Source organism: Pempheris klunzingeri, chromosome 16, assembly GCF_042242105.1.
Source record: "Pempheris klunzingeri isolate RE-2024b chromosome 16, fPemKlu1.hap1, whole genome shotgun sequence".
NCBI lineage: Eukaryota > Metazoa > Chordata > Actinopteri > Acropomatiformes > Pempheridae > Pempheris > Pempheris klunzingeri.
Window position 1 is genome coordinate 22,756,057 of NC_092027.1, and position 27,990 is coordinate 22,784,046.

A 27,990-nucleotide genomic window follows, 5' to 3' on the forward strand; every position below is an offset into this window, starting at 1 on the left:
GTACCGAGGTGCCTGCCGTACACCCACCCGACTCATCTGCTTGTCAGGATTAGCTGTCAATCATGACATCACACCCCCTTTTTAAAACATCAAATGATTAATCAAAACCAAACTGATCAGCAAATATGAACCACTGAAAACAAAGCAGTGTTATAAGACCTCCCTAAAATGACACCCATAGAGGGGGTGTTGTTTACGTCTGATACTGTAGCCAGCCGCCAGGGGACGATCCAGGCGTTTTGGCTCTACTTTTGGGGAGCTGTCATGACGGCCATCTTTGTATTCAGTCTATAGGGTGAACACAAGGCTGGCAGTGGGAGGAACCAACCTATGATAATGCCACGAAAACTCCCAAACTGAACAATAGCAGGTTTTTCTGTTCTTCCCATTCTTCTCATTATGAGTGTTATGAATGTAGCATTAAGTTATAATTATCCAAAATGATCTTTTAAGGAGTTGCAAATCTAGCCCAACCAATTGTATGATAATCCTGTTTCCGGCTGAAAGTGAAGGAAATGTTTGAATGGGATTATTTTTGCAAATGTGTTCTGTATTTGCCCCAAACAGCAATGAAGTGGATTCCTAAGGCCGGAGGATAAGCTGTAGCATAACTCGCTCACCTGCGCTAATGACTTTGTATGCAATTGCTCCTCTAAAATTTTGAGATCACTTTTTGGAATTTGTGGAATGAAAATTATATACGAAATGTCATCACCATCTTCAGTACAAAAAGCTCGGCATTGACCTTTCGACAACCCAAGCAGCCTGAACACTGATCATTATTGTTTATGACCGTTTTCTTATCAAAAGCATATGTGCTGCATGTTTGACTTGAATTCTTTTGGTAAAGTCTGATTGCCTGTGGTTTCCTAAGAGTATAATTCCTCTATTATCCCACTGAGACTGCATGTCAACCATCTGTCCAACAAGTGGTAGACTGACCCGCATTCTTCCACTGAGTTGGGAGAAAAAAAAACTGATTAACAAATGACATTTTGTACATTCAGCAGTGTTGTATCTTTTTTTTTTGATTGATTCATACATTTATATTGCTGGTAATGCAGCAAGCCATGTTTGAACGTGTGTGTGTGTGTGTGTGTGTGTGTGTGTGTGTGTTTTTAAGGCAGAGGGTCCATGCAACAATCATCAGCTAACGTGGATGAGAAAAGCTGGTCCAAGTTCCCTTGAGCAGAGATTTCACTGCGAACATCTGCAGTTTATGTACTGTATATATTCATAAATGTGCACTATTCCCACATGCACAAATTGATTGAAGGGTATATTCTTTGAGAAGTCTGCATTCCAAGACATAAGCATACTGGTGCATCGAGGAGGAGTCAGTAGGATAAATAAAACAGAAAGGTCTTGCTTGTAACAAGTGTCCTTCAGGAATGGCTGCAGACACCAACACCAAGCATCAGTGTATGTTCATGCCTTATTTATGGATGTGTGTATGCCTTTATGTATACATGGAGGTGAGGCTGAGCAGCCTGCATTCTCTCAAGGCGCTTTGGTACTCATGTATGTTTATACATGTCCAAAGCGCCTCTAAAAGTGCGTCCTCACTGGTGTTTTTGAGCGTTGGCACATCCTCGGAGAGCTCGGAGGCTTTCAGAGGGCTTTGGCACTGGTGGTGTGGGAGACGGTGTGGGACACTGGTTTCTGTGGGTAGCGGCTGTAGTAGTAAACCTGGAACAGGATGGCGAAGTCCACAAAGACCTGCAGCAGGCCACATGTCCAGAACTGCACAGGAGCCTGGGTGAGCAAGAAGTAGCCCGTTTTAAAGGTGTCGCCGCTGGTCCACATCAGCACCATCTTGATGCTGGGAGGAAACAGGAAGAGAGGGGATGATGAATAAAGGAGAACAATACAATTTGGTGATTTAGTTGAAGCAAGAGTTTGCCCCCTTTCAAACATCTGTTTTTATTTTATTAAGGTATTTTCCCAATTATTTTATTTCATATTGTCACTTTTCATGACAGCGGCCTCAACAGTCATTCATTCAGCCTGCTGCCTCTTTAAGCTGGCAAGCTCAACAACCGTTACCAAACGTAACCATCGAACTCTTGTTAGCTATAGAGATGCAAAGTCTGTCCCCTTCCCATGGACTGCCATAGTTTTAGTTGTAGCAGCACGGTGGTCAGTTTGAACGTGGGGCCTTTCTGTGTGCAGTCTGCATGTTCTCCCCGAGCTTGAATGGTCTCTCTCCGGCTTCCTCCCACAGTCCAAACACATGCAGCTTAGGTAAATTGGTGACTCTAAATGACCTCTTCACAAGCCAACAACTCAGCCATCCTAGTTAGCTTAAGTAAATAGCACGTATAGTCTTAACACTTCCTTAGTGTACTGTGCTTAATTAACCTCTAGTTCATTGATTGAGAATTATTTGACTTTTGAGAAGAGGTCTTTTTACATAAAATAGAAGAATAAAACTCAACAAATAAACGTACAATGAGAGTTACGAAAAAAAAAATTTTGTACAGTCAAGTTCTAATTATTGAAGTCATTTCAGAAATTATTCTATTTAATTTACACCATTTATTTCATTTCATTTCATTTATTTATTTCATATCAAACACTTTCCACATCGTATCACCAGACCCTGCTTGTCCAGACTTTTAAGGCATCTAAAATACATTTCCATCTGGTCTTGATGTATTTTTGCTGTCTAAATTCAATTTGGTCAGTAACAGCACATGTTAATGACGGAGGGAAAGGGGGTCAGAGAAATGCAATATCAGTTCAGTCAGGAAGGGAGTAGCAAATTGCCACAATAACAACCATGGGAAATTGAAATAATGAATCTTCTCAGGGCACAAGCTTCTCATCACCTCCACATCCTGTGGCACGTTTCTAACTATGAAACTCATAAATGCATTTCTAGTACGTGCTGAGCCGGCTGTTTATAGGGTGCTCCTGAGACGATCCAGGGGATGAATTCAAGTAAAATAAAAGAGTTATTGTTTTAGAAGCGGCTGGAGAAAAGCGCCCATGCAATTTGAGATGGCAGAGTTCCTTTAAGCATAAGCTTTGTCCTCTCGTGGCACTAGGAAGCACTGTGAACCCAACTAATGAGATGGAAAAGGAAGTCTGGCTAGAGTGGGCGAAACATAGGAAAAGAACCAAACCCTGGGGTGCAAACACACAACTTTATATAAATGTCCCACTCTCCAAGAATAGACAAAGACACAGTACGCCCCTGCACTGAGGAAATGTGGGGACAATGCCCCAAAAAGTCAAGCGTTGCTGGTTATTAGTGTTTTCCACAACAGTTTATGACTCAACACACCTATCAACTTCTGCAGAGCTCACTTTCGTGTGTTTTTTTTTCATAAACTTTTTCTTTTTTTGCTGGAGGCAGGGATATGTGTAGGCAAGGCTGACAAAGAAAGGACTCAGCCAGCACTCTGGCTGTGTCTACAATATACCCGTGTGCACACATACACACTCAGGACTCTTTGGAGGTGCTTTCTAAAGCAACCTGCCTACAACAATACGAACACATGCTGCGACATTTGAAATCCTTTCACTCAGGCGTGTCGGTTTGGTTGGTCAGCACTATTTGAATAAGCTTTGCAGGAAATTTTTTTTGTCATTGAGCCAAGTGCTACTGAATTTAACTGGGTTTAACTGGGTTTATCCCCAGTGAGCTTTTGTTTTATCTGTCCAGGTTTTGAGATATCTGCCGCTGAGATTTTCTGCCTCCACCCAAATCCAAAGCACATTTTCCAGCTGAAGTGCTGTTAGTAATCAAACTTACTTCAGCCTGGTGGCAACCTGCAGTGCAGCAGTGAGTTGTTTCTCTCACGCATCAGCACTTAATCGTGACTGACTAGACCACTTCAGCACCACCTGCTGTAGTTTAAAACGTCTGTTGTGTTACTCCGACAACTTGTGTCGTCGTGTAGATGGCCGTTATATAGCTCGGTTCAAAGCAACCAGACTGCATTGACAAAAACAGTAATACTACCTAGCAGAATACGTGGGTTGCTAATCTACCGCTGCCTCAGTTAGTTAGTGTTACACTATTACTTTGGCTAATGTGTTAAAACATCAAAGTCAAGGCAACTAGACGAGCTACTTCCATGTTTTGCAAGGTAACGTTGCTTTCATTGTTTTCGTCAATGGAGTCTGGAGGCTTTGAACTGAGCGATATGACAGCTGTTTGTAGTTACACAGAAATGATCTTACAGGTTTGTCACTTCAAATTACAATTTGACCCTGTCAGTGGTGAAAACAACCACTTTCAGTGGGCGTACTTTGATTGCAGTTGCCCTGGATAACACTACAGACAGTTTAGTCTGCTCACCACCTGATACTGGTGCCAGTAAAGACGATCAACTGGACCAATTCCCGAAGGTTTTTGTACCTACCAGTCATTTTGAACCAAAACTATGTGAAAATTGGGCTCAGGTTTAAAAACGCTGGAGTTAAAATAGTTAGATTAGAGTTTAATATAGTGATTTAGATATTTTTGGTTTTCGGGCTTCTGTTGTCATATATTTGAAAACCGATAAAGTAAAATTCGCCTTGTTTCATTAAATGATGAATATGTACAGTAAAAACTGGAAATAATTATTGCATCACCAGTGGCCCATTCTAAAGGTACCACGGGGTGCCAAGGCACAGACCTTGGGAACTATGGTTTTAAACAAATAATCAGCATTATCTTATTAGAGACAAGGTTCCCACAGACCTCATTGTCAACTGTTTTTTTTTTTTTTTTTTAATTAACTTCTAATTCGGCCTATGAAACTGTTCTGGAAAGACATGCTGTTGTTGACATTTTTCATGTAATTTTTCAATGCTGTGAGGACTTTTCATCTCTATTATACTTGGGTGCAGGCAGAAACCCCAGGGGCAGATGAAATAGAAGCTAAAACTATGTAGCCAAAAATATGCCGACAGCCCTGTTCTCATACTTTTGTGTTTATTCGGTCTGGGGCTCATGGTTTTGGCTGTGCTCCTCAGGTACCACTGAGGGAAATCATAATCCTGCAGCACACAGAGATATTTCAAACTAGTTTGCTTCCAATTTTGTGGCAACAGTGTGGCCAAGGCCTTTCCCTTATTTCATCATGACAATTACATTACACTGCCCCCAAAGTCAGCTTTATAAAGAAAGGTTTGATGTGGACGAACTTGACTGGCCTGCACAGAGTCGTGACCTTGACCCCTTCCAACTTTGGGACTTTGGGATGAACTGGGATGCCAACTTATTACCCAATATCAGTGCCTAATTTCCTTTAAGTGGATCAATCATATCGCAGAGCCAAACATAGATACAGGATTATCATTATTGCTTTCTACAATATATCTGTGCATGGAACCCAACACTCGGTTATGGTTGTGGAAAGACCGTGGTAACATTTTAATAATAATGTGAATATTAATTGCATGTCTGTCTTGGGAAGCAAGCTACCGTCTCCTGAGAGTCAGAAAAGCTAAACCACTCTGACCCCCACACAATTACTTTTCGCTTGACTACTTCTAGGCCGCACTACTTCGTACACCGGCAACGAATGTTAACACTGGACATAAATTGTAAGGAGCAGCATCGTCCACTCTGCGCTGAAGGAGAGTAAATTCCTACAGCCAAGTTTCACAATATTGTGAAAAGACTTTCTAGTTTTAGCAGAAGATCAATATCCACGGTTTTGGTATGAGATGTCTATGGCTGTTTGTCTGTTTAATAGCTGGAGCGAACTGACCTTTCCATTAAAGCACTATAATTTAAAGATGAAGTGCACTCAACAACTGACCACAGGCTGATGTTCATGATATGTCTCTCCACATCGGACACGTATCAATTTAACATTCCACTGATGGAAGATAGATCAATCACAGCTGTGATCTCATAACAGGGTCACGACCATTAATCCATGGCACGGTCAACTATCGTCTGTAAATCCATGACCCCTGTGGATCCTCAGATGAAACGTGAAAGAAACGTCACAGACCAGAGGCTTTGTTTCCTGCAGCAGGTGAAACACGGTGCCGTGAAGATAAAGAAAACAGTCTTTGTGTTAGCAGATTCCCTGCTTTTCTATAAGCCTCTCAGCAGATGTAAAAGGATGGATGAGAGGTAAGCCAGTGTTCCCCCAGCAGAGCGGATTCCAACCCCAAATGTCTGTCTGTCTTCTGGCCTCGTTGGGGCAAAGCTTTGCAGACAAATCTCCTCTTACATTATTCATGCCTCCAGCTTCACCTTAGCCCTTTTCATTTGTAAGGCCAATTTGTGCAAACCTTGCCATTTTCCTTAAACTCCCTTCTTTTTACAAGGCTCTTTCTCTGCAGCATCTCCGAATTTCCCTTCTGGCTTCCATTTTTACATCTTCTTTCTTTCTTCACAAGCCCACTCTCTACAGCACTTCTCTCTTCCTGCCTGGCCATTCATCTTCCCACCACCTCCTTCCACAGTCGCCCTCGCCTCTCTATACTGGTTTGTGAGGATGGTAGGCAAGGGGGGTGGGGGGGTGAGGCAAATGCACTATTCTCTCTCAGTAAGAAGCTTGTTAGCTCTGTGGAAAGAGATCCTCCTCCCCCCTTTCACACCCGTCTCTCCTCTTCCTCCCCCCTGTTCCTCGGTGGCTGGTGCCTGAGTTATGACGAGGTGTACCTGCAGGTAATGATGAGAGAGGCAGCATTCGTGTTTGATCAGTTCCCTAATAAGAGGTAACACGGGGAGGGCCGGGGAATAGGGTGCGAAACATGTCTGGCTACTTATTTGTCACTTTTGCTGAGGCACATATAGAGGGAGGAGGACAGAAAGCATGCTGAGCTCTGGGCTGAAGTGACACTGGCAGTGGAGTCGAGCTGCAGTGGACCAGACAATTTCCACAGCAGCTCTGGCTTTGTATTTGTTTTGAATACAAAAACGCCACACTGAAGGTTAAAGGACAAGACTGATTTTTCTATGGACTGTTTTAAACCAGGATGAAGGAAATGGCAACGAACTACAAGAATTTTGGATCCGTTTCAGGATAAAATCAATTACTTTGAGTAAGACTGACAAAGGAGGAGAAGTGAAGCTGTAGAAGGCGACACAGGACTGGCTCTGCTCTTAAATCCATTAAATTTGTGCTTAAAGTTCTTCATAACTACTAGCTAGGTGCCAGGAAACATCTGCAGCATTGTTTCAATCAAAAGCAACCCGAATATAAATGTTGTTCCTACAGTTAAGCACTATGAAGTCATTTTTGGAACAAAGCAAATATCACCTACGTACAATTCACACACACACACACCCAAGGCTTCCTCTAAATGTGCTTGTATGTTTAATCTATTTTTTTTAATGTATTATTTACCTTAACTTAAATAACTAAAATTTCAATTTCATGTCATTATTGTTAGTAAATGTGTTCATGTTAATGAGGTTCTGTAGAGGAAAAAAGTTTTAGGAAGCAAAGATATATTAGTTGTGACTGTCTGGGTATTACTTTGTTAGTAGTAAGTGTAAAGTTAGTATTCACACGGATTAGAATGGGTGGGAAATATCTGATTATAACTACCTGGCTAACGATAGCCAATGATAGCTAATGTTATTGGGTCATTTAGTCCATCGTTATTGACACAATATTTCATAACTTGATCTATGTTGTATTATTTTTTCTTAAATGTAGTTTGACTTCTTTTTAAAACAGCATTTTGTCTTTGTCATATCTTAGCAAGCTAACGTTATTGTTGATTTGGTTAGAGTAGGCAACAACAGCTACACCTGATGGCTGTATAGACACTTGTAGAGACACGCAAACCACATGATGTAGCTATAAACAAGTTAAATTTGAGCCAGTTGCTACAGATGTTTGTAAACTGGACACATCCTGATCACTCAGCTACTTTGGATTAACCGCCACAGAACTAAATCCTATTTTGGACCAAAACACATTTGAGGAAGCCAAACCCATTTGATGTATTAAACCAGAATATAATACTACTATAAGACTTTTTTCATAAGTAGTCTTATCTTACTAAACAGGCTTAGTGAAGTCTGCTGCCTGTGCTATTAATTTTCCTAATCTTATCGTCTCTTGCCAGCTTTTATGCATTTTAGAGCATCTCTTTGGATTTAGCTGCAATTCTGTTCACTTCTAAACTACGACGCCACAGCAGTGAGCACATGGTGGAGATCAGGTGGAGTTCAGCACTGAGTCCTCATGAACTTGCTGAAATACTTTAAAAACCAAGAGGTAAAAGGGGTTACCACTATGGTATGAGACCACAAGGAAATTATTTGGGAGGAGAGGTGTTTGAGGGATAAGAAGAATTGAAGAATGTCTCTCAAAATAATAGACTACAGCGTTTGTCTCACGGATTAACTTGCTCTACATGGACCTGATGTTGTCATCTGCTCAATTTGTTTTTTTGTCTCTTCAGTAGACGTTTGAGTCACACGCTTTATGCACATCATGATTTACTGACCAAGCTGGTTTCCTTTGCACTTTTTTGGATTTTATTTTCATCAGTACGTCAACTGTCCTCCCTCAGCCAAGTGTAAAAACAGTTGAACTGAACAAAAACGCTCTTTCTTACACCAGATTCTGATGTATCATTATCCAAATATTTTCCTTTAACCAGCAACTTTATTTTAGTGGTTTTCGCCTTGGTGGTCCTTGTCTACATTGTCAGTGTAATCTGTCACCGTCTCAAATCATGTCTAGTTTGTTTTGTGAAAAAGACACATGCAGCAGCTAAATAAGATCGACTTCCATCATCACAGCTCAACAGGATTTCACCTTGAAGGAACAGAAAAAGAGTGATTCATTTTCATCTATTCTGATAAAGAGGGGGGGGGGGGGGGCAGGGGGGTTGGACAGATGATCTTAAGGTTCTCCGGCTGCAGTGATCCGCTACAGGGGGCCAGAGTTGCTCTGTTCTCCAGCCATGCTGCACTCAGCCGCAGCACCACGTACCGGCCATAGGGGCGACGGCCCGGCAGCATCAGCAGTCAATACAGATCCAACCCAGCACGTGTGCATGTGTGTGTAGACGGCAGCCTGCTGGCTAAATAAGGCTTTGGCACTCTTATCTAGCATACTGAGATGCAGCTCAAGACTGCAAGCCTTATAAGGCTGCAGTTGGCTGTCTGGATGTCCCATCTCCCTGTTTTGTGTTTGTCTGTGTGTGTTGTGTTTTGTTTTTTTTTGCTTTTTTTATAGCAGGCTGGTCAGTATCAGCATGTACCTCTGGCTCTCAACGCTCTGTGTCTAATAATAGCAGCAGCCAGAAAACTATTAACACATCCTCGACACGCTGCACACACACACACACACACACACACCTTTCATCTGGCTCTAATGTCCCCCATAAAGTATCTGTCTTCAAGTATTTACAGTAGCGCTGGCTGAGATAATTTCATATGGCTCCAACTCCAGTTTCATCTACCTCAAAAGATTCAAGGCAATATTTCAACTAAGTTGATTTACATCAGAAAACTAATTGAAATTAAAAATTGGGCCATAATAACGCAGCCAGTATTAGAGGCACTTAGTTTTTATTTCATTTTAAATTAAATGCCATTCCTAGCATTTAATCTAAGTTAAGTTTCCACTTATTGAAAAGTACAATTAACGTCTGAGACAAATCACTGCGTCTAATTATGAATAGCAAGCGAGTCTATTCCCAACAACACAGGTGGGCCTCCGCACTGGGTGTTATTTCATTCCGTCTTGTATGATTGTTTGACTGCTCGGTTTTCAATGTAATGAATCATGATCCTGGTGTGTTTTCAGATTCCTCTCTGCCTCTTTCTCCATTTCTCAAGGGTTCAGTTGTGCTGCAAAATAAGAAGTCTGGGCTGTGAGCTGTTACGGCTTGATAAGTCTGTGAGAAGGGCAGGACCCTGGGGCCGAAACGCAAGAGCTGGACTACTTAATGGCACAAAAAAAGGAGGAGGAGAGGGTGCCATTTCTTCAGTCCAAATATGGGTGAAAGTTTGACATGACATGTTAATAGCAACTGGGGAGTGAAAAGACAATAAACAAAATCAAACATGGCTATCATGAGCCAAAGAGAATACACACACGGGCTGAGACTGAGGAGGAGGACTGCTGCTTTCACAACATCCTCTTTACATATTAACAGTGCGGAAAAGGCAACCAGTCCCATTGACAAGTCATATTGTCATTTGTTTCAGCATTTCTACGAAGGTATTATATTCAATTTGACCACAACATGTTACTGTTGAACAGTGCATATAGCTGTTCAGATGCTTTTGAAACATTAAGTGTTACATTTAATCCTTCACCTGCTAAAGAGGTGTGCGTGGAGCTGGAGTCGCTGCCATACTTGCTTTTTTTTTTCCTATTTTTTATTTATTTTTTTTTTACATATTTTGTGTTTGAAGTGACCGATAAGTAGGAAAAGTTTTGCAACTGGTCCGGGTGATCGCCTCCGCCGGCAGCCAGGAATGGGACACAAATGGGCTGTAATAGCTGCAATGTAATCCTTCGGGGCAATTCCCTTTCTTTGTATGTGTGAACTGTATCCTGTATGTGTGAATCAGAACTGCTGATGACTTGAAATTTCCCCATTGTGGGATAAATAAAGGAATATCTATCTATCTATCTATCTATTGCGTCAAATCAAAGCACGTCCACTAAAGGTGCTTGTTTTTGTCAAGGACAGGCTCAGATTGGTATTCAAAGTGTCTGACAGACAATTTGAATAGCAATCTGAGATAAAGGATCTCTACAGAGACAGACCTGTAAGATAATTTTTATTTGATCAGAAACAACCATTATATTGCTTTGATCAAAGTCACCAAACTCCATTAACAAAACTTTAATTTACACAATAGCTGCTAGTGTACTACTGCCTCTCTTTGTTTTCGTTATTGTGTGGCTTGGTCCACAAGGTCGAGTCCATTTTCAACACAGTATTTGTATAACACACAATAACACAAATGGCAGTAAACCAGCCGCTCCTGTGTTCTACGTGGTAAAATGACTGTTTCTGTCAATGGAACCTGGTGGGTTTGAATAACCTGATACAGCAGCTGTTTCTGGTTAAACAAAAAGGATCTTACAGGCCTATTGCTGTAATGTTGTCAGACACCGTCAGTGGCGAAACAAGCACGACTACTATTGCCCCAGATTAAACTGCAGAGATTGTAGTTCGTTCGTCACTTCTCCAGCCAGCGGATTGGATCAACTGGATTAATTCCAAATCTTTTTATACCTGCCAGTCATTTCAAACCCAAAATATGAAAAAAAAAAATAATAATAATACTGGAATTACCCTTTAAGCTTATCAAAACTAAAAAACATGAGCTGAGCTAAAGTCCAAGACACCAAGTAAACTGTGTTTGCAACTCACGGAGCTCATGTTAATTAGCTAATTAGCGAGCTAGCAACAGCTGTCATTTCAGCCTGCAAAGTTGATGATAATTTGCTAGAAACCTCTGCCACTGCTGTCACTGCAACCGGCATAGAGAAGAAGAGTAGTTCAATGACACTGGGGTGGTTGGATGGGACGAAGAATACACAATGTATGGGTGTCATTAGTGCAAACCTCTGGGGCCACATTATGCTAACAGACCAGTTACCGGTGTCAAACAGCATCAGTGAGGTTAACAGGCGCCCTGCTGATGAATTAACATGAGACAAATACCCAGCGCCCTCAGCAAGGTCCTCATGGGACAAACGACTCCAGGACCTTCTCCCTGAACTCTATCCATATTTCATTATTAAAAACTGCCTTGCTACTGCCTACCTGACGGTGTGCCATGGTGTAGGAATGGTGTTTATACACACTGATGACATCCAACATGACTCATTCTACTAGTAACCTTTACTCTGCTCTGACTCCATCCCCTGCCTACTTGGGAGGGTGCATGCGGTAGTGAAGTCTCCTACTGTGTTCCTGAGTGTGCAAGTACTGGAAGTAGTCTGACACTTGTTGAAATGTTGTATTCGTTGGCATGGAGGCACACTGGCTGGGCCATTAACTGGGAGGAAGTCAATGTGAGGTTTTTCCCACACAGATGTATTGCATGGGATCTTTTTTTTTTTCCTTTTTTTGATTCCACACGCTTACAGGAAAGAGAACTCTGCTTTACTTCTCCTGTCTGTCTGCTTTTGTCACTGCAAAATGCTTGTGTGTGCTTATTCATTCACACAAACACCAAATCATTCATTCATTCTCTCACCCTTACTCCTGCTTGCCTGAACATACCCTCGAAACAGAAGTAGATCTGGCCTGTTTGCAGCCAAGTACTTTAAATGTATCTTTAAAGTATTTTTTTTTATTGCTTTAAAAACTACACAGGTTTAAAAATATCCTCTCTTTATAAGACTTTGCTTCCAGTCCCTACACACACACACACACACACACACACACACGCACACACACGCACACAATCCTTGAACGGAGTGCTGAGGTAAAGTAACCTAGCAACAGCCTGCCAGACTCAACAGGTTTGGCACAGGGGAAGCGAGGGCACAAACAATAAACAGAACGAGAAATGACAATGGCCACCTCTCCTTCCTATGGCAGCTTTATCTGCTGATGGCTGGCAGAAAATGTCGCAGGCTAAGACGAAGGGACTGACGAGCAGAACTGACATGAAGCTGCATGTTTCATACACACTGGGCATCACAGTGTTTCAGAACTGACCTAGCTCTGTTTCAATTTGCAAATCTCATAATACGAAATGCTAGATCCCTTATTCTTGGCCTCAAAATCTTGCAGGGTGCATAAATAAAAACGCCTGCATCACATTAGGTTATGCAGACTGCAGTGCCTTTATCAGACCAGCACAACACTGTGTACACTTATCATTGAATTTGAATCATTGTCGCATTTTAAAATAAAATGCAGGAGTTTGTATATGAAGGTGATGCAGAGTGAGAATGATGCCAAACAACATTTAAGGTAAGATTTCAGCATGCCAGTTTTTGCAAGAGATTTGCACGTTGAAACTTATTGAGAAAACAGAGCCGAGGGTATTAGGAGACAACCCACACAAACATTTATCATGAAACGATTTGAAGCAGCTATTTGCAATATGCCTTGCGTTTCTGCATTGTGGTTTTAATGTGGTGCACTTTATCTCAATGGGTGACGGGTCAAATATAGACGCAGACACTTCCTGCCGCTGCTGTTGACAGCAGAAAATTGTTGTGCTCTTTGTAAAACATCAATGGCAATTCTTAGGTTTTGTTTTCAGGACTTTAGAATAAAAGAGAAAGTGCTTCTTTTTTTTTTTTCTCTACAGGCTTCAACAATCATACAGGAGGAACAATCTCGAAGGAGTGGCGTACCCACTATTTTATGCCTCTACATTAGCCGAAATAGACCAGAATCAGAATGCATTACAACCGCAATCAAGACTTAGCCCGTTAGTTAACTCTGGCACATATTCATTGATGTGGGAAATGAAATGTGCAAACAAACAAATGAACAAATGAAGTCAAATGTTGCCCTGTGAGTATAGGGTGCAGTCGTCAGACATTGTCCCATGCTGCTTTCCACATTTAGAGACCCCATGTTCACCCTGACTGAAAGCAAGTTTACAACTGTTGTCTGGGGGTTTGTTGAAATGCATTCTGGGAATCTGTAAAAAGCAATTGGCTGGGGAGGTCACAGAAAGTGGGGAGCACCAAATAAGTCAGATACAGCCACCAATCTCAAAATAAACCATAAAATCCAGACCTAGCAATATTAAGGTAAGCTCCTCCTGTAAGCACACACTGCAGACATCTTGGTGGACGATGAGGTGGGCAGACAAAGTGTAAGTAGGAAGTACAAAGAAAAGGAAAAAAAAAAATCAAAAATAAATAAGGCATGGGACAGAGAGGGTACGAGCGAGCCCAGCGTGGGAGCTGTCATGGCCGGTTAAATGGACAAGCAGCCCTGCTGGAGCTCTGTTATCTGTCTGCTGCAGAAAGCCAACCAGCAGAGAGGGGGGAGAGAGGGGTGGGGGGGCACTGCCGAGGAAGGACACACACTGGGAGAAAGCTTTTTATCAAGCTCTGTGGACAATCTCAAACTCCCAAGACTTCAGTTTCATCTTTTCATTTACTTGAACAGATTTCCTTTAGCCTCAATCTGCTTTGAATCACCAGGTCCTGTTGGGTTCTTTGTCAATCCGTTTACATCTCATTGCTTTACTTTGACTGCTTTAAAAGTTCGACACAATAAAAAGCAGTTTCCAGGGGTTGGCTACAATTCAGACAGCTAGAGGAACCTGCGTTGAGACTGTATATGCTTATAAAAATCTATTTTACGACTGGGACTCTAATTATAGGTTGAGACTGGGTGCAAATCTACATTGATGAGCCAAAATGATACATTAGCAAAATAATAGAGCAAGACAGAATACCTCATTACCATGCTGATTTTCAGAGAAACCTTACAGGGCCAAGTGTCACCTTAGCATAATAAATAGTTGTCAGGCTCCTCGTCCTTACTTCCTGCTCGACAGGTGCCAGAAATACTTAATAAGCACGTGTCAGTGTTAATGATCGTATGTGAGACAATACAATCTGGAGCCATTACTCAGAAGCGTGTGCTCCGGTACAACACACCCTCAGAGCTGCCGGGATGGAGGTGGCACTCATAAATAAAACAGCACTCATCAGGAGAGAGACATTATCATTATCATTAATCAAGAATACAACAAGCTTTGTTGTGATTGCCATCTGACTGACTCTTGGTGAACTATACTTAAGGCCCAAATAGCTGCGGCATGAGCCGGCAGAGGCCTCTGCTGACGGCGCTGACAGCTGAGGAGTCAATGACACAGTAGAGGAGGTTGTACCAGCGTCTGGTTCTAAAATTCTTTAACTGGAGCTGAGAGTACTGGAGCAGACGACAGAAGCGAGTGGCACTGCCTCCAGTCGCACAGCTCTCCGTTTCCTTTCAGTCGTCTCCGTCTCCGTCTCCATCGCTGTTAGCTTTGTGGTTTAGCTGTTTCGTAACATGACTCAGTTTGTGTAGTTTACAGCCTGCCGTGCTGTTGCTGCTGCGCTGCACTGAGTACAGTGACACAGCTGAATGTAAAGTGCACCGATTTGACGGAAAATAAAAAAAAAAATAAAAAATGCGAGTCGACTCCACGGACGACTTGATTCATCAACTTCTAGAGGGAAGTCCTACCAGACCGTATGTCAACATGTGTCTGATTCAGCTCAGCGGGTGACACTGATGGATCGATCACATTGTAGGCGATCGATTTGCAGTAATTAATCAGGGCAGCATGTCGCAAAGTAAGTAAGAAAACAGAAAACCTTTGTGACTGACTGAGCTGTCTGCCTCCAGTCAGGTGGGGATGCGAGAGGCAAAACACTTGTTTCAGTAGCTCTGTGAATATATTTTCATTTAGAATTCAACAGATTGAGAGCAGTTTCTGAATGCATACGCGTGTATAAGAAACACACTGTGACTGCAGCTGTTAAACAGAATATTGGGTAAAGCTGTTTATCTGACTGTTTGATATCCTGTGACTGTGTCTAATGAGTCTGACGAACCAATAATCAAACTGACTGACTGGTTATACCTGATGCATGTAAAGAAAAGGTTTAAGAGCAAAGTATTGCTTTTTTGAAATCAAAATATTCCCACTGTGCTGTGTGAGTCTTTGTGACCGATTCAATATGGGAGTAAAACTCCCATATTATGCAGTAAAGTTCAGGCAGTTAAAGTGTGTACCATGCAAAAATCAATGTGATTGTCTATGGCCTGACCCAAAGCTCTTCTCTGCGTCTCTACTGTGGCCTCTCGAGGCGAACTGCCAAAACAGCTGAATTCTCTGTGTACATGACCGTAATAAGCTGAGATGTCCAGTATTGAATCCGTACCTCATGCCCTCTGTGGACTTGTTCTGATAATTGCAGTGGAGCTGCGGTGTGCCCAGCATTGCTTCGGTGAAGACGGCCAGGAAGCCCAGGGTCTCCACGTACAGCGTGGAATCCAGGAGGAGGTAGGTGATGTAGGCCGCCAGCAGCGTGAAGGCCAGCACGCACTCCACGTAGTCCATGAAGCGACTCCACGACCAGAAGTAGTTCCAGTCAAAGTCTAAAAAGGTGCACAACATGGGGAAACCACAAATGAGGTTACAGAACTGAATATTTATTAACATCAAGGGAACAACTGAAACATAATGTGATATGCGCTATATCTCTAAATATAAAAGCCAGTGAAGCAGCGGTTCTAAAAAAAAAAAAAAGAAAAAGAGATGCAACAGTGATGTTGTTCCTAGGTGACGTAAAAAATACTTTGCAGACACATCACACAGAGTTTTACTACAAAGTGAATCCAGGGGAAAAATATCCATCCATCCATTATCTATACCGCTTATCCGTCAGGGTGGCGGGGGAGCTGGAGCCAGTCCCAGCTGACTTCAGGCGAGAGGCAGGTTACACCCTGGACTGGTCGCCAGCCAATCACAGGGCCTAGCTAGTGACCCCTAGAAGATAAAATATTAATTACATCCAAAGATACAAAAGTGTTGTTGTTGCCAAATTAAATGAATAAACATTTTGATAATTTTGCTTTACTTAAAGGGACAGTCCACTACATACAGGTCAGTATAATATGGTCGTTTGTTTAATATCTTTGGTGGGTCTGGAGGGATCTCTGTAAAATATGTATATTATATGTGTATATATGTATATTTACTGGATATATTTTATAAATGTATTTCTTGTGTAAAAGTGGAAATTTCAGTTCAGGAAAAATTTGATACAAATTTTATAGTGTGGCTTAAAATTGCAATGTATCATAAATATTGCAAAAATCTTGTCACGAAAAATGTTTCTCTGCAGGAAAATGTCATAATATCATCATCACAGCATCAGCCGTGAGACACTTCTACACTCTTTCGTACTTGCAGTCAAATTTCCCCACTGTCCTCACCTCCATTACCTCCTGTTCTTTTTTGAGCTTTGTCTAGTTAATAAAAGGAAGCAAAAACTCTATTATTGTGAAAATTCTTTAACGAACTTCACACTCGAGCTGCGAATTTTCACACCACTCCCACAATCCCCTGCATGTATTCAGGAAAAACTATATGTCACGGCCACAAATAGGCTGTCTGAACTGCACATGGTTCGGACTCGCTTTCATTCAGATTCTCGCAAAAACAAAAAAGCTTTTAAACTTGAAGGTGGAAAAAAAGCCCCGAGGGATTGTGACAGTCAGCCGAGGTTATAGTGTTTTTCCACACAGTAGTAACGGGCTGGGTGTGACTCTGGATGCTGCTGAATGATTTCAGCCCTGTTCTCATGTGAGTTCCTTCTCTGAGGAAATGATTAGAACAAGACTGTGAGCACGACAACACTGGCTTCCTGTAATAAGCAGCAGAGTCAAAACTAATCATACTGTGATAATATTCTTAAGGCTGCGAAGTGTTGATCGCCTCAGGTACGACTTTAACTACAGCTGAAGAGAGGACAGGCACACTGAGCAATGTGGGACATCTTCTAATTTCTTCTACACGTTCAACTTATCTTTATGTATGAGGGCTGTGAAAGAAGTTCTCGTGTAGCTGCTGGTTTAATGTGTGAGCGGAGGACACTGAAAGAGTTTAATCATGAAAATCTCTCTATCGTGGCTGAGAGCGAAAGATGTTTCTGCACTGCTGTATCCTAAATGGGATTTCTGCGAGCCTCAGTTGCAATAGAGCCGATTCGTTTAATCACGTTTAAATGAGCTTCTCTTTATCTATGAGGCACATCTAAGCACTCCGAGGAGGCCTACTGCATAGGCCTGCATAGGCCTCCAGAGAAATGCCTATGCAGTAGATAAAGCAAAACAAAACAGAAAAAAAAACCCAGAGCATTGTTTGGTATATTTTCACCATGCCTAAAATAAAGAAACCTGCTATTTTCCAAAACTTGATAAAAATCCAAAGTGAAAAACATACACGCGTTGATGACATTTGAGTTAATGATTTAATGAAATATTGTTTTATTAGAGAATTAACGGTGACCGATCCTGACATTTAGATGGCATTTCTACATGAATGCACATGGCAGGCACATATTCTTGCATGCAGGGTAAACTGGCTGTGCAGAATTGATCCAATCCAATTGTTCCTTTCTGACAGATACGGTAAACAAATCCCATAAATGGTAATCGAATAAATCTCAAAGAGCAATTTAAACCAGGTCACCGCCTTCTGTCAACCATCCACACACCCCATACACCAAGATTTACCACGGCTAAACCCCTACAACTCTGTAGGACGGCAAAACAATCCAGCAAGCAAACAAAACCGAAATACATGCCCCGTTTAGTATAATCAACACTTGAGAGCTCCATCCTTTGAGAGCTGTTATGTGTACTGTATAGCAGTAATTCTGTAGGTGTTGTGGCTGCAAATGCATGGTGCACTTGGCAGAGGAGCCCTGCTGGCAGAAGAGCCAGAGGACTGTGAATCTGGGCCAACTAGCACCAGGCTGGCGCTGCCTGATAACAGCCAGACACAGAGGGAAGCAATCAGGGGCAAAAGAGCAGCATTTACCACCAAGCTGGCTCCTAAAGGCGAGCTCAGCTTCACACACAACACAAAACTGAACATATGATATGTTTAATGTATGGCTCCAAGTGATGAGACGACTGGGCCCCAGCTTGGCTAGTGGACAACACACACACTAATGGGTGGCAGGAGCCATGGAAACAGTTACGGTGGAACTTAGTGTTAGCTAGTAAGCTAGCTAACAGTATATTCAACCTTAGCAGACTTTTGGAGTAGAGACTGAGGCTGAACATAAAAGTGTGGCCCCTAAAACAGAACTAACATCAGCATTAATTTGCCAATGTGACATAAGTTTGTAAAAAAGCAGCGGTGTGCGACCACGCTAGCAGAAACATCTCCACCACGTGTGCTCGTTTCTACCGCCCACAACTAGCCACACAAACGCTAAAGCTAAAGTTCGCAATATCCTAAGAGTGCATCGGTACTTTTATGATGTCTGAGGTCTCGTTACTCCATATAATGTTAGTTTGTTAATACAAATGTGTGTCAAGCTTTTGAGCCAATTTGTTCTTAGAGAAACCAAAAGTTCCCGTTGGGATGCAGTACAGTTCCATCCTCACAAGAGCACCACTTTATTTTGGTAAGGGTGGATATTTTCTTGCCGTCTTATATCTTATTCTACATCACCTCAAACTTCTTGAGATATGCCTTTTATTTGTTCTAAAGGCAATATTTTAGAATGACTGACTGTGATGTCGATGATACATGAGCACGGCTTCACCCACAAGATTTCCTTTTCAGCTCTTAAAATAAAAAAGATTGAGAATTTCTTTCTCGGAGTCTCTGTTGTGAGGGGGTGGGTAGGAGAGTAGGAGGGAAAATACATGAAATTACCTCTGTGGTGAAATTATAGATCTTTTTCCCCATCTTGCAATATAATTTTGGTGGCAAGGGACCGCAAAGTACTGAGCACCTTTCTTACGCACTCCTTTGGCAAAAAAGGCAACACTGTGATTATGACATGCCTCTCAATTATTTGTGCAGCCCTTTTCTCAGCCTCATGTTTTAGTAATTGCACATTTCTTCACGCCAGAGGAGCTGCACTGTCGTCAACTCTTCACCCTGAGTGTGCAGACTTTGAAGGTACACGCAAACCTGCCTCCAGTTCTGAATGATGGCAAATGTTAAAAAAAAACAACATCTTGTAGGCAGATCAGCGTTTCGCACGTTTCCTGCTGACCGCTGAGGGATGTTCATCTCAGTGCTGTACCTGAGCCATATCCTGCCAATTCGCCCTCTCTCGCTGTGCCACTTGTGCACCCTGGGGCATTGTTCGCCTCCTCTTTTATCCCCGTGCTGTGTGGCGGTGGCGGTATCGCTGTGTGGGAACTGACTGGAGCTGCATACAATGGACTCCCTGAGGTGTCCGAACGTCTTGTGCACAGCCTGGTTTGAAGTCCCACAGAGTTGTGTGTAGGAAGACACGGGTCAGACTTGGAGATTTCAGTCGCTTGTTTACCAGCTGTACCCCGCCAGCTATGGTGAGGCCCTGGAAAAGTCTATGGGGGTAGTTGAAATAATGGCTTGCTGTCACTCAAAGGCACCCATGGGAGAAGCAGCAAACATTGCTATGAAAGATAGGCATAAGAGTCCGGGAAATGGAACCTCAGATTTCAACAAGCTTCATTTTCTGAATTTTAGACATGGAGCCATTTCACACTGACTAACAGGCTTTCACTAGTGAGCCAAAACACAGCAACTTTTCTGCACTGCCACCAAGACTAAAAGCTATGTCTCCTCTATAAAAAGACTAAAAGTTAGGCCTCCACCTACCCTTAGGGAGGGGATGGCTGCACCTACACGATAAAGTGATTTATTCCAAGCTGACAAACCCAACTAAGCTACAGGTAGAGACCCCAGTGGGACCAGAATGAGCAACGAGCCATAGCCAAACAATAAAAAGAAATGGATCTCTCCTGTATTGCCGTGTACCTCTGTAACATCGTTAGGCCGACATCTCTGTGGTACGGGATCACTCAATCATTGTGGCATCACCAAGATGACTGCAGACTCCATGAAATTCTTCCAGGCTCCTTTTGGGTAAAGCCACAGCTAGTTCAGGGAAAGGTAATAAAAATTGGCATCTTTTTTTTTCCCCATGTTGTGGACTCTATTCCAATAAACCAGTTATCATTAACGTCCCAATGTTTAAATGGTGATTTCATATCTTCAGGGCGCAGACAATGATTCAGATGTGCTTTGGAAAATGTTTAAAACAGAGTGTGTTCCACCACAAGTGTTTCAGAATTCCTATCGCAAAAATTGTAATGATTGGGTGAATTTACTTCCCTTGGCAATCAGAAAAACATTTCATAGATTATTTGCAGCTGAAATATCAAAAAGTCATTCCAAGATTAAACTGAGCTGAAAGTGAATGAGAATATGGAGCCTCTCAGGAACAAACCACCCCGGAGTGTGAAACCGCGGGCACCCTACGGTTAGCATACAGGATTTTCAATCACGGGGTGTGAAGGTTTGCTTGCTGACACAAATTCATTTCTATGCTGCTGGAGATTTAGAAAAATCCAATCAGGGTTTTTTTTTTTTTACTCTTCCAGATCTCCACAGTAACAGTGAAGTTTGACTGAGGCTCACATTAGAGACACAGTGAAACTTTCCCCACTGTCGCTGTCGGAACTTTTTCTACAAATATTTCATCTTACTTTTTTCCTTTCAAAGCCTTTTACCTCCACCTGAGCGATCGCCAGCATTTCCGATTCTGACACAGCCAAATGATCTGATCTTTTAATCTCCTTAAAGGATTGCAGCAGGCAGTCTTCCATATAAATCACGCTGAGCTGCTATTACACCGGGATTTCTCCTGTCTGAAAACCAAAACTGCACAGCCTTTGACTCTTGACATACTGTAACAGCACAGATTGCGTCCAGTTGTCTGAACCTGTGTGCGCCCTCAGTTACATGACATTATCTCAGCAACCAAATGATGAAGTGCGACGTCTCCACATAAAATGGTCACAGCCAGGTACATCTATTATAATACGGCCTTATTATCTTCTCCTCCTCCTCCTAGGAAGTTCTATTTACAGTCAGCTACGGGGTGTTTTTCTCTCCCAGTACAAGTGTCCAGCTGTTTGATGGAAGTGTCTGGTGTGACAGTGGAGCTGTACTGCTAGGAGAACAAACATGAACTACGGTGAAGGCTTAGGGGACACATAGGGAGCACAGTGACCAATGAACAGAGGAACGTACAGGTTGAGAACTTGTCCTGCTGGCTAAACACTATGGCGGGTCACTGCAGGAAGCCACACTGTGAAACTGATGGCTGCACACAGTTCAGTGCTATATGTTATACTTTCAGCTCTGTGGAATGTTCTTCTCTGTTGCTGCATCAGCCGTGCTCCTGACCACCAGGCCTCTCTGACACTCCCCCCCCCCATTTCTACCTCCCTCTCCGTGGGTCTTTTCACGCTTCTATCAATAGTAAACTACAACATGCTTATGCTTGATATTTCCACTAGCAGATCAATGAGCAGCTGCAGACCAGCAAAGCTGCGATCAAACAACATGGCTTTCTGTCAGCTCTAATGATGCTTGGCAGAGCGCACTGATCGATGACCATTCACAGAGGCTCGAGCTTCTGGCGCTGCACAGCCAGCCACAGCACGTGGGCCGAGCCGGCGGCACCTCACCTGGGCACTGAAGACAATATGAGAGACATCCTCCTCCTGCTCTGGTGCCAGGACGTGGCAAACAGGCTGAACCATAGACGGCCGCAATGTTTGTGAAAACGCTTTCTGCTTTTCTGCTCCTGCTGCTCTTAAAATGATTGAAAGCATCCAACAAAAGGGTACAAAATAGCACTTCAGTACCAAGCCATCTAGTATGCATTAGTGTCAGTCCCGAGAGGAGAATTTCTGATATATTACAACAAACTGAGCCAAGCGTACAAGCACATCATTCAAATGTTGTTTCCTACTGCCATCTAGTGGCCTCACCAGGAACAACAGCCCTTTCTTCACCAATGCTGCATCCTTATTCCACAGCACATACCTATTACTACATTTTGGCCTTTTAATCACTCATTTTGAAGTGCTTTTTAGAATGCAAGAAATCAATATACATTATAGTTTTAGGCAAAGAAGAAACAAAACAACAACGAGCATCATCAGACGTCAAACTGAAACTTTAGAATAATACTGGTTTTTGTTTATCCAGGTCATGTGATGTCTAGCATTTGTGAAACGGAGTAGTAAAAGCCTGGTTTCCATTCAGTAAAGCTGACAACAAGCCTCTTAAATGTACGGCAAAGCGATTCACTTATGAAACGTGGCCCAAAGCCACGACTCAAGATGTTTTTTTGACAGCAGGCAATTTGTTACGTCGCACAGGTGTAACAGTAAAAAATAAGGTTTGAATTCCATTTGGACGTGAAGTTTCTGCTGTATTAATGGTTAAATCTGGTGTTATTCTGTATTCTTTTTTACCGTTATCAAATCCATTAAATAAGATCTGGTCTGTCTCCAGGTAGTTTCCTATTTTTCCTACCTTGTCTGCTGTGTCACTTTGCCCCGAGCCCAGTTGTTACTCATGAAGATTTAAATCCTCAAAAAAAAATCACTCAGCTAAAAAAAACTCAACCGGGAGGAAAAAGCACATTTGTTTGGGGACTATTTTCAGCTGCGGATCAATACACATTTGGTGCTCTAGTGAGTATTTCCAGCAACCTGATGCTGTATGTGGGATTGAGTCAAAATAAAACACAGTGTGTTCATGGTAAGGAGAGATCCCAGCACAACGATGTGGCACACACACACACACACACACACACACTTACACCTTTCCACAGTTAATGCCTTCCCTAGCCTCTCACCCTAACCGTAACCATCACAACTAACCATGACCCTAACCCTAAAGCCTAAGCTTAACCTCATTCTAACCTTATCCTTAAAACCAAGTCTTAACCCTCAAACAGACCTTTGAAGTTGAGGACTGGGCAAACTGTCCTCACGACGCAGAATGTCCTCACAGTGAAAGTCAAAACCAATATTTGTTCTCACAGCTATACAAACACACACACACACACACACAAAGTCTGACATCAACACGTGTGTAAGGAGACACTGTCAGCTTTTCTCCTGTTGAAACTCGGTACATCCCACCCTACAGATTTCTCAACATATCCATCAGAAATGTGGGGCATTGTGCTGAAACCAAGTGTAGTTCAAAGAAAAAGCCGGTTAGATGACAACATCTATCAAAAGTCTTTTGCATTTGACTTTGCACAAATCAGCCATTACAAAGATGCATTCATTCACATGCCAGGGCAGGAACACATCAGCATGCACCATATTCAGGGTCATTAAACACACACGCACACGGAAAACACATTTGGTTTGAGTGCGAACATCAAACAGTCATTTAAAAAAAAAAACGAAAAAACAAGAAGCATAAAGTTAGAAAGATGAGAAAGTGGCTATAACACGTTACATCAACAGATTAGTCTACTGTCAGTCACTACTAACTATCAACTAGTCTGTGTGAGCTCTCCTGTCATTTCAAATAAATGACGGGTTCAAACGCATGCAGAGTCACATCCACACGGGCCTTTCAGTGGAAGCTGATCCTTCACTTGCACCGAGCGAGGGTGTGAAGTGGAACATGCACTGAAAGCGGCACAGCAGTGAATGACGTTCAGCGAGTCAAACGTGGATGCGACAACGGGACTACGTGCGAGTGAAATGGGCTCATGCTTCGTTCGAATGTGTGCTGGATGGGTGTTAGTCATCGGTTAGTGCTGGCCGGAGCGGGGGGGAGGGAGGGAGAGCCACACTGGGGCGTCATGCACGAGACACAGAGATGGAGAGGCAGATGAACTACAACTGATGTTTCATGGCGGACACAGTGAGTTCTGTACGTACCCAGAAAGAGCCTCTTAGGGATTCTGATCTCCTCGTCCTTACTGTCTGTAGCTACAGACAAAAAGATAAATAAAAAGGGGGGGAAAACAGGGAGAAGAGGGGAAAGAAAAAAAAAAAAAAAGAGCTTGGTTTTCTTCAGTTTTTTCAGCAAAGCCAGAGGTGACCCGTGATGTGTCAGGTTACAGAGACTGGGCGTGACTTTTTAGCACTGTGTGACACTGTGGATCATTTAGTACAGGAGGTTTTTCAAGGATCTTCGGCATCTTCGCATCTTAAAGCCCCTTAAAACGTGTTTTCTCAGTCACTCAGTTACTCTGAGTGAACTGTGTCTACATGAAGACACAGCTGTCTGCCAACAGATTTGGTTATTTCAGATGAGCGATGTCTGGATTTCTGTCTGCACTCTTCAAACTAAAGCTAAAGCTGTCTGCCTTTGTTGGCTGGGTCACTGAAGCTCCCGCACAGTCCTGGAGGAGCAGATTAGCTTCAGTTTTTGAAGCTTAAATCTCATTAACACTGTAAGATTTTTTCTTTTAAATTAAACTTTAGTTGCTGCTTATAAAGTTGTGATTCTTCATAATTTTTTTTAAAAAGCATAAGGTTTGACACCAGGTTTTCACGCCTATATTTTGGCATTTTTGCGAATGCAGTCATTCACTTCCGCTGGTTGCCTGGCAACCTCACACTGACTCAAGACGATGCTGCTCCCTGCCGAGACATGTGCACAAAACTTCCTGTAAAACTACAACTGTCTGGATTAAACAAACAAGACAGATTTAGTTTACTTTCTGGAAGAGCCCTGCGTGCCCCTGCCCCCTCGGTCTTCATGCTAAGCTAACTGGCTGCTAGCTGTAGTTGTATATTACCAGTATCACTCTTCTCATCTAACTCTTGGCAGGAGAGCGATAAAGCACATCTCTCAAAATGTAAAACTATCCCTTTAAGTTGAGCTTTCATCACTCAACTTTTCAATGTCTGACCTGGACTGTGTCTCGATTCCATTAACATGAACAGGTGCCATCAGTCAACTTATATAACTTATATAATCAACTTATATAAGGAAAGAAGCTAGAAAATTAATTTTTCATTGCTGGGACATATTTCCTGACTCACACTGGTAGTCAAGATGTCCGACCGGCCCGAGGCTCCAGGTTCTCCTCTTTGAATGGACAATAGAGTATTTCAGTGTTTTCTCTACTGGGTTTCATTCACTTACTCTGTATTTTATCACCTGACACTGAGCCTAAGGACAACAGCTCTCATTATCCAAGTTTACCCCCCCCACATCTTCTTAACTGTCACATGGCGCTGACCGTCCAGTCACGGAGCAGCAGCAGCAGCAGACGTAGCGCTGCATGCGACACATGATTCAAGCTTTAAACACATGACTTGTAAAAGCACAGAGGGCTGCCCCTCGTTCATTTGTGCAATAAAAAAAAAAAAAGTGCGTCACAGCATGTGCATGTACTGAATAACTTCAGAGAGCCGCTCAGTTCACAGAGACAAAGGCACTTGAAAAGAGCGGCGGGCTTTGAACTGTGGATATTTTGGATTATTTCTCTTGATCGGAGGTGTAATAATAATAATATAATATCTAATTTGTAGCTGTAACTTTAAGAATTAAAAGGACAATAAAAAAAAAGTGTCATCCTAAACTTCTGGACCTCCTGCCTCCACTGTTGAAAGATTTTTGATCATCAGTATTAATAGGGCCAATATTTCAGGCGTCTATAAGCTGTTTCAAGCAGGCATCTGTCTACTAATTGAAAACTGGTTTAAAAAAACTTTTTTTTGCATGCAAATAATTGATTTTTTCCAGTTTGAACTCGAGACAGATGTGATCACTTTAAACAGCAGCTCAACGACAAGTACAGTTCTTCCCCCAGTGGGCTGATCTTTGAGAATTACTTTCTCCAGTAATAAACACATCACGTCCACAGGCAACAGTAATCAGTGTGAGTCCGCTCAGCTCACGACACTTATGTGTGTGTGTGTGTGTGTGTGAGCGAGTGTTGAAGCGAGTTCCAGCACTACTCAAACACACACTCATTCACACACACACTTCCGTTTCTCTCGATCACTCGCGCATGCAGCTGCCTACACACGTTCACTCCTGCTCGATATTTTTACACCCTCACGAGCAATCACGTCTCTATCACACATTCTCTCACCTCTCCCTCCCACACACACACACACACACACACACACTCGCTCTTTCACACACATAACATTTGAAGCTGCTCTCACACACAGAGCTTTATCTGCGCCGTAAAGAGGCCCTGCAGACGGTTTCTGACCTATGAAGGAGCGTCTTTTGGTGTTGAGTTCAGTGGCCATGCGGACGTTGGTGCACAGGTTGAGCATGATGAGCATGGTGGCGATCATGATGATGCTCTGCCACAGCAGCAGCGTCTCGAAGTAGCGGCCAAATCTGAAAGGGGGGAAAAAAAACAAACAGAGGAATGTGTACAGCTGAGCAGGAATGAAACACAGTGAAAGCTTTGCCACCAGGGGTGCTACACGTGCTCACTTTTCCAGTTCTCCTACAGTATCTGTCGCAAAGATGATGATGATGATGATGATGATGCTTTTACCCTTCATGAAGAGGATACAGAAGAAATCATGCAAAAATTACCCCGTCCCACTGTACTTCTTCTCTCTCACACATCCACCAAGTACCTGCCACTTTAGATTAGCTGGCCAACTAAGCGACTACTGCTGTGTCTGGTGTTTTGAAAATAGCTGTAGGTGAATGCACTTTCTGCTTCGGCAACCCCGTGTGTGTCAGGGCACATGCACACCTGGTTAGTGCTCCACTTTAACTTTAAGATCAACGTAAGACCTTTTATGGATAATTAGCAAACGCTTTTTAAATCAGCAAAACTTAGTTCTACAGTTTTTAGACCAAATACGTCCAGAAACTGATGTCACTAATGCCCTTTATTTCATTTTTTAAATTTGTTCCTGCTTCTCTGTTTCAGTGTTTCAAGATGATCCCGATGAAAGCCACGAGCCCAACCGTGTTGGTCTAATAATAAAGTTGTTCCATACACTACAAGTGGTGCTGGAGTTTTGATATCGTTAGTCTTAATTCGGTATGCATCCAATCCTCTAGCAGCTTGTGGAAGTGGTTCATCTGTTGGTCACAATGTGTGTCCACCACTTCAGTAGGTGGCAGCAACAAATGAGAACCAAACTTGGTGTTGCAGTGCAATGGAAGCTCCTAGATTGATCTCTTTAGAGCAGAATTGCAGCAGATATCCCATCCATTCGAGAAGCTTTGGAGTCCTTGTTGAATCAGATGTATACTTTACTTTATAAGCAAGAGAGTATTAAATTGCAGGACTTTTCAATGGAGGTTTGTCACCATACAAAGGGGGGATCAAACAGGGAGTGATTTATCACCTGAAGAGTATCCGTAAGATGTTTGCCACCAGGAGGACCAGGCACACATAGGTGGAGAACCCCTCTGCATTCTGGGTCCGGCGGATGTCTCTGTACTGGGGGATGTAGGGCACCACCCCACCAAACACCATGGCACCAGCAGCGACCCACAACACCAGCTTATTAAACACGACCACGATCTGTTCAAACACCTCATCTTCCATGTTCAGCTGCTCACCAGTCCAG

The 27,990-nt window shown here is 42.7% G+C and overlaps 1 protein-coding gene across 1 annotated transcript; it reads right to left on the bottom strand.

The window, feature by feature from the left end:
• Positions 1-1,371: 1,371 nt before the first annotated feature.
• On the bottom strand, positions 1,372-27,990 carry LOC139215850 (solute carrier family 66 member 2). Its single transcript, XM_070846882.1, has 4 exons — positions 27,766-27,990; positions 26,658-26,791; positions 15,801-16,017; positions 1,372-1,822 (listed from the first exon to the last, which is right to left on the bottom strand). Exons 1-4 carry the CDS (start codon positions 27,966-27,968, stop codon positions 1,612-1,614), a joined length of 765 nt encoding a protein of 254 aa, XP_070702983.1. The 5' UTR covers positions 27,969-27,990; the 3' UTR covers positions 1,372-1,611.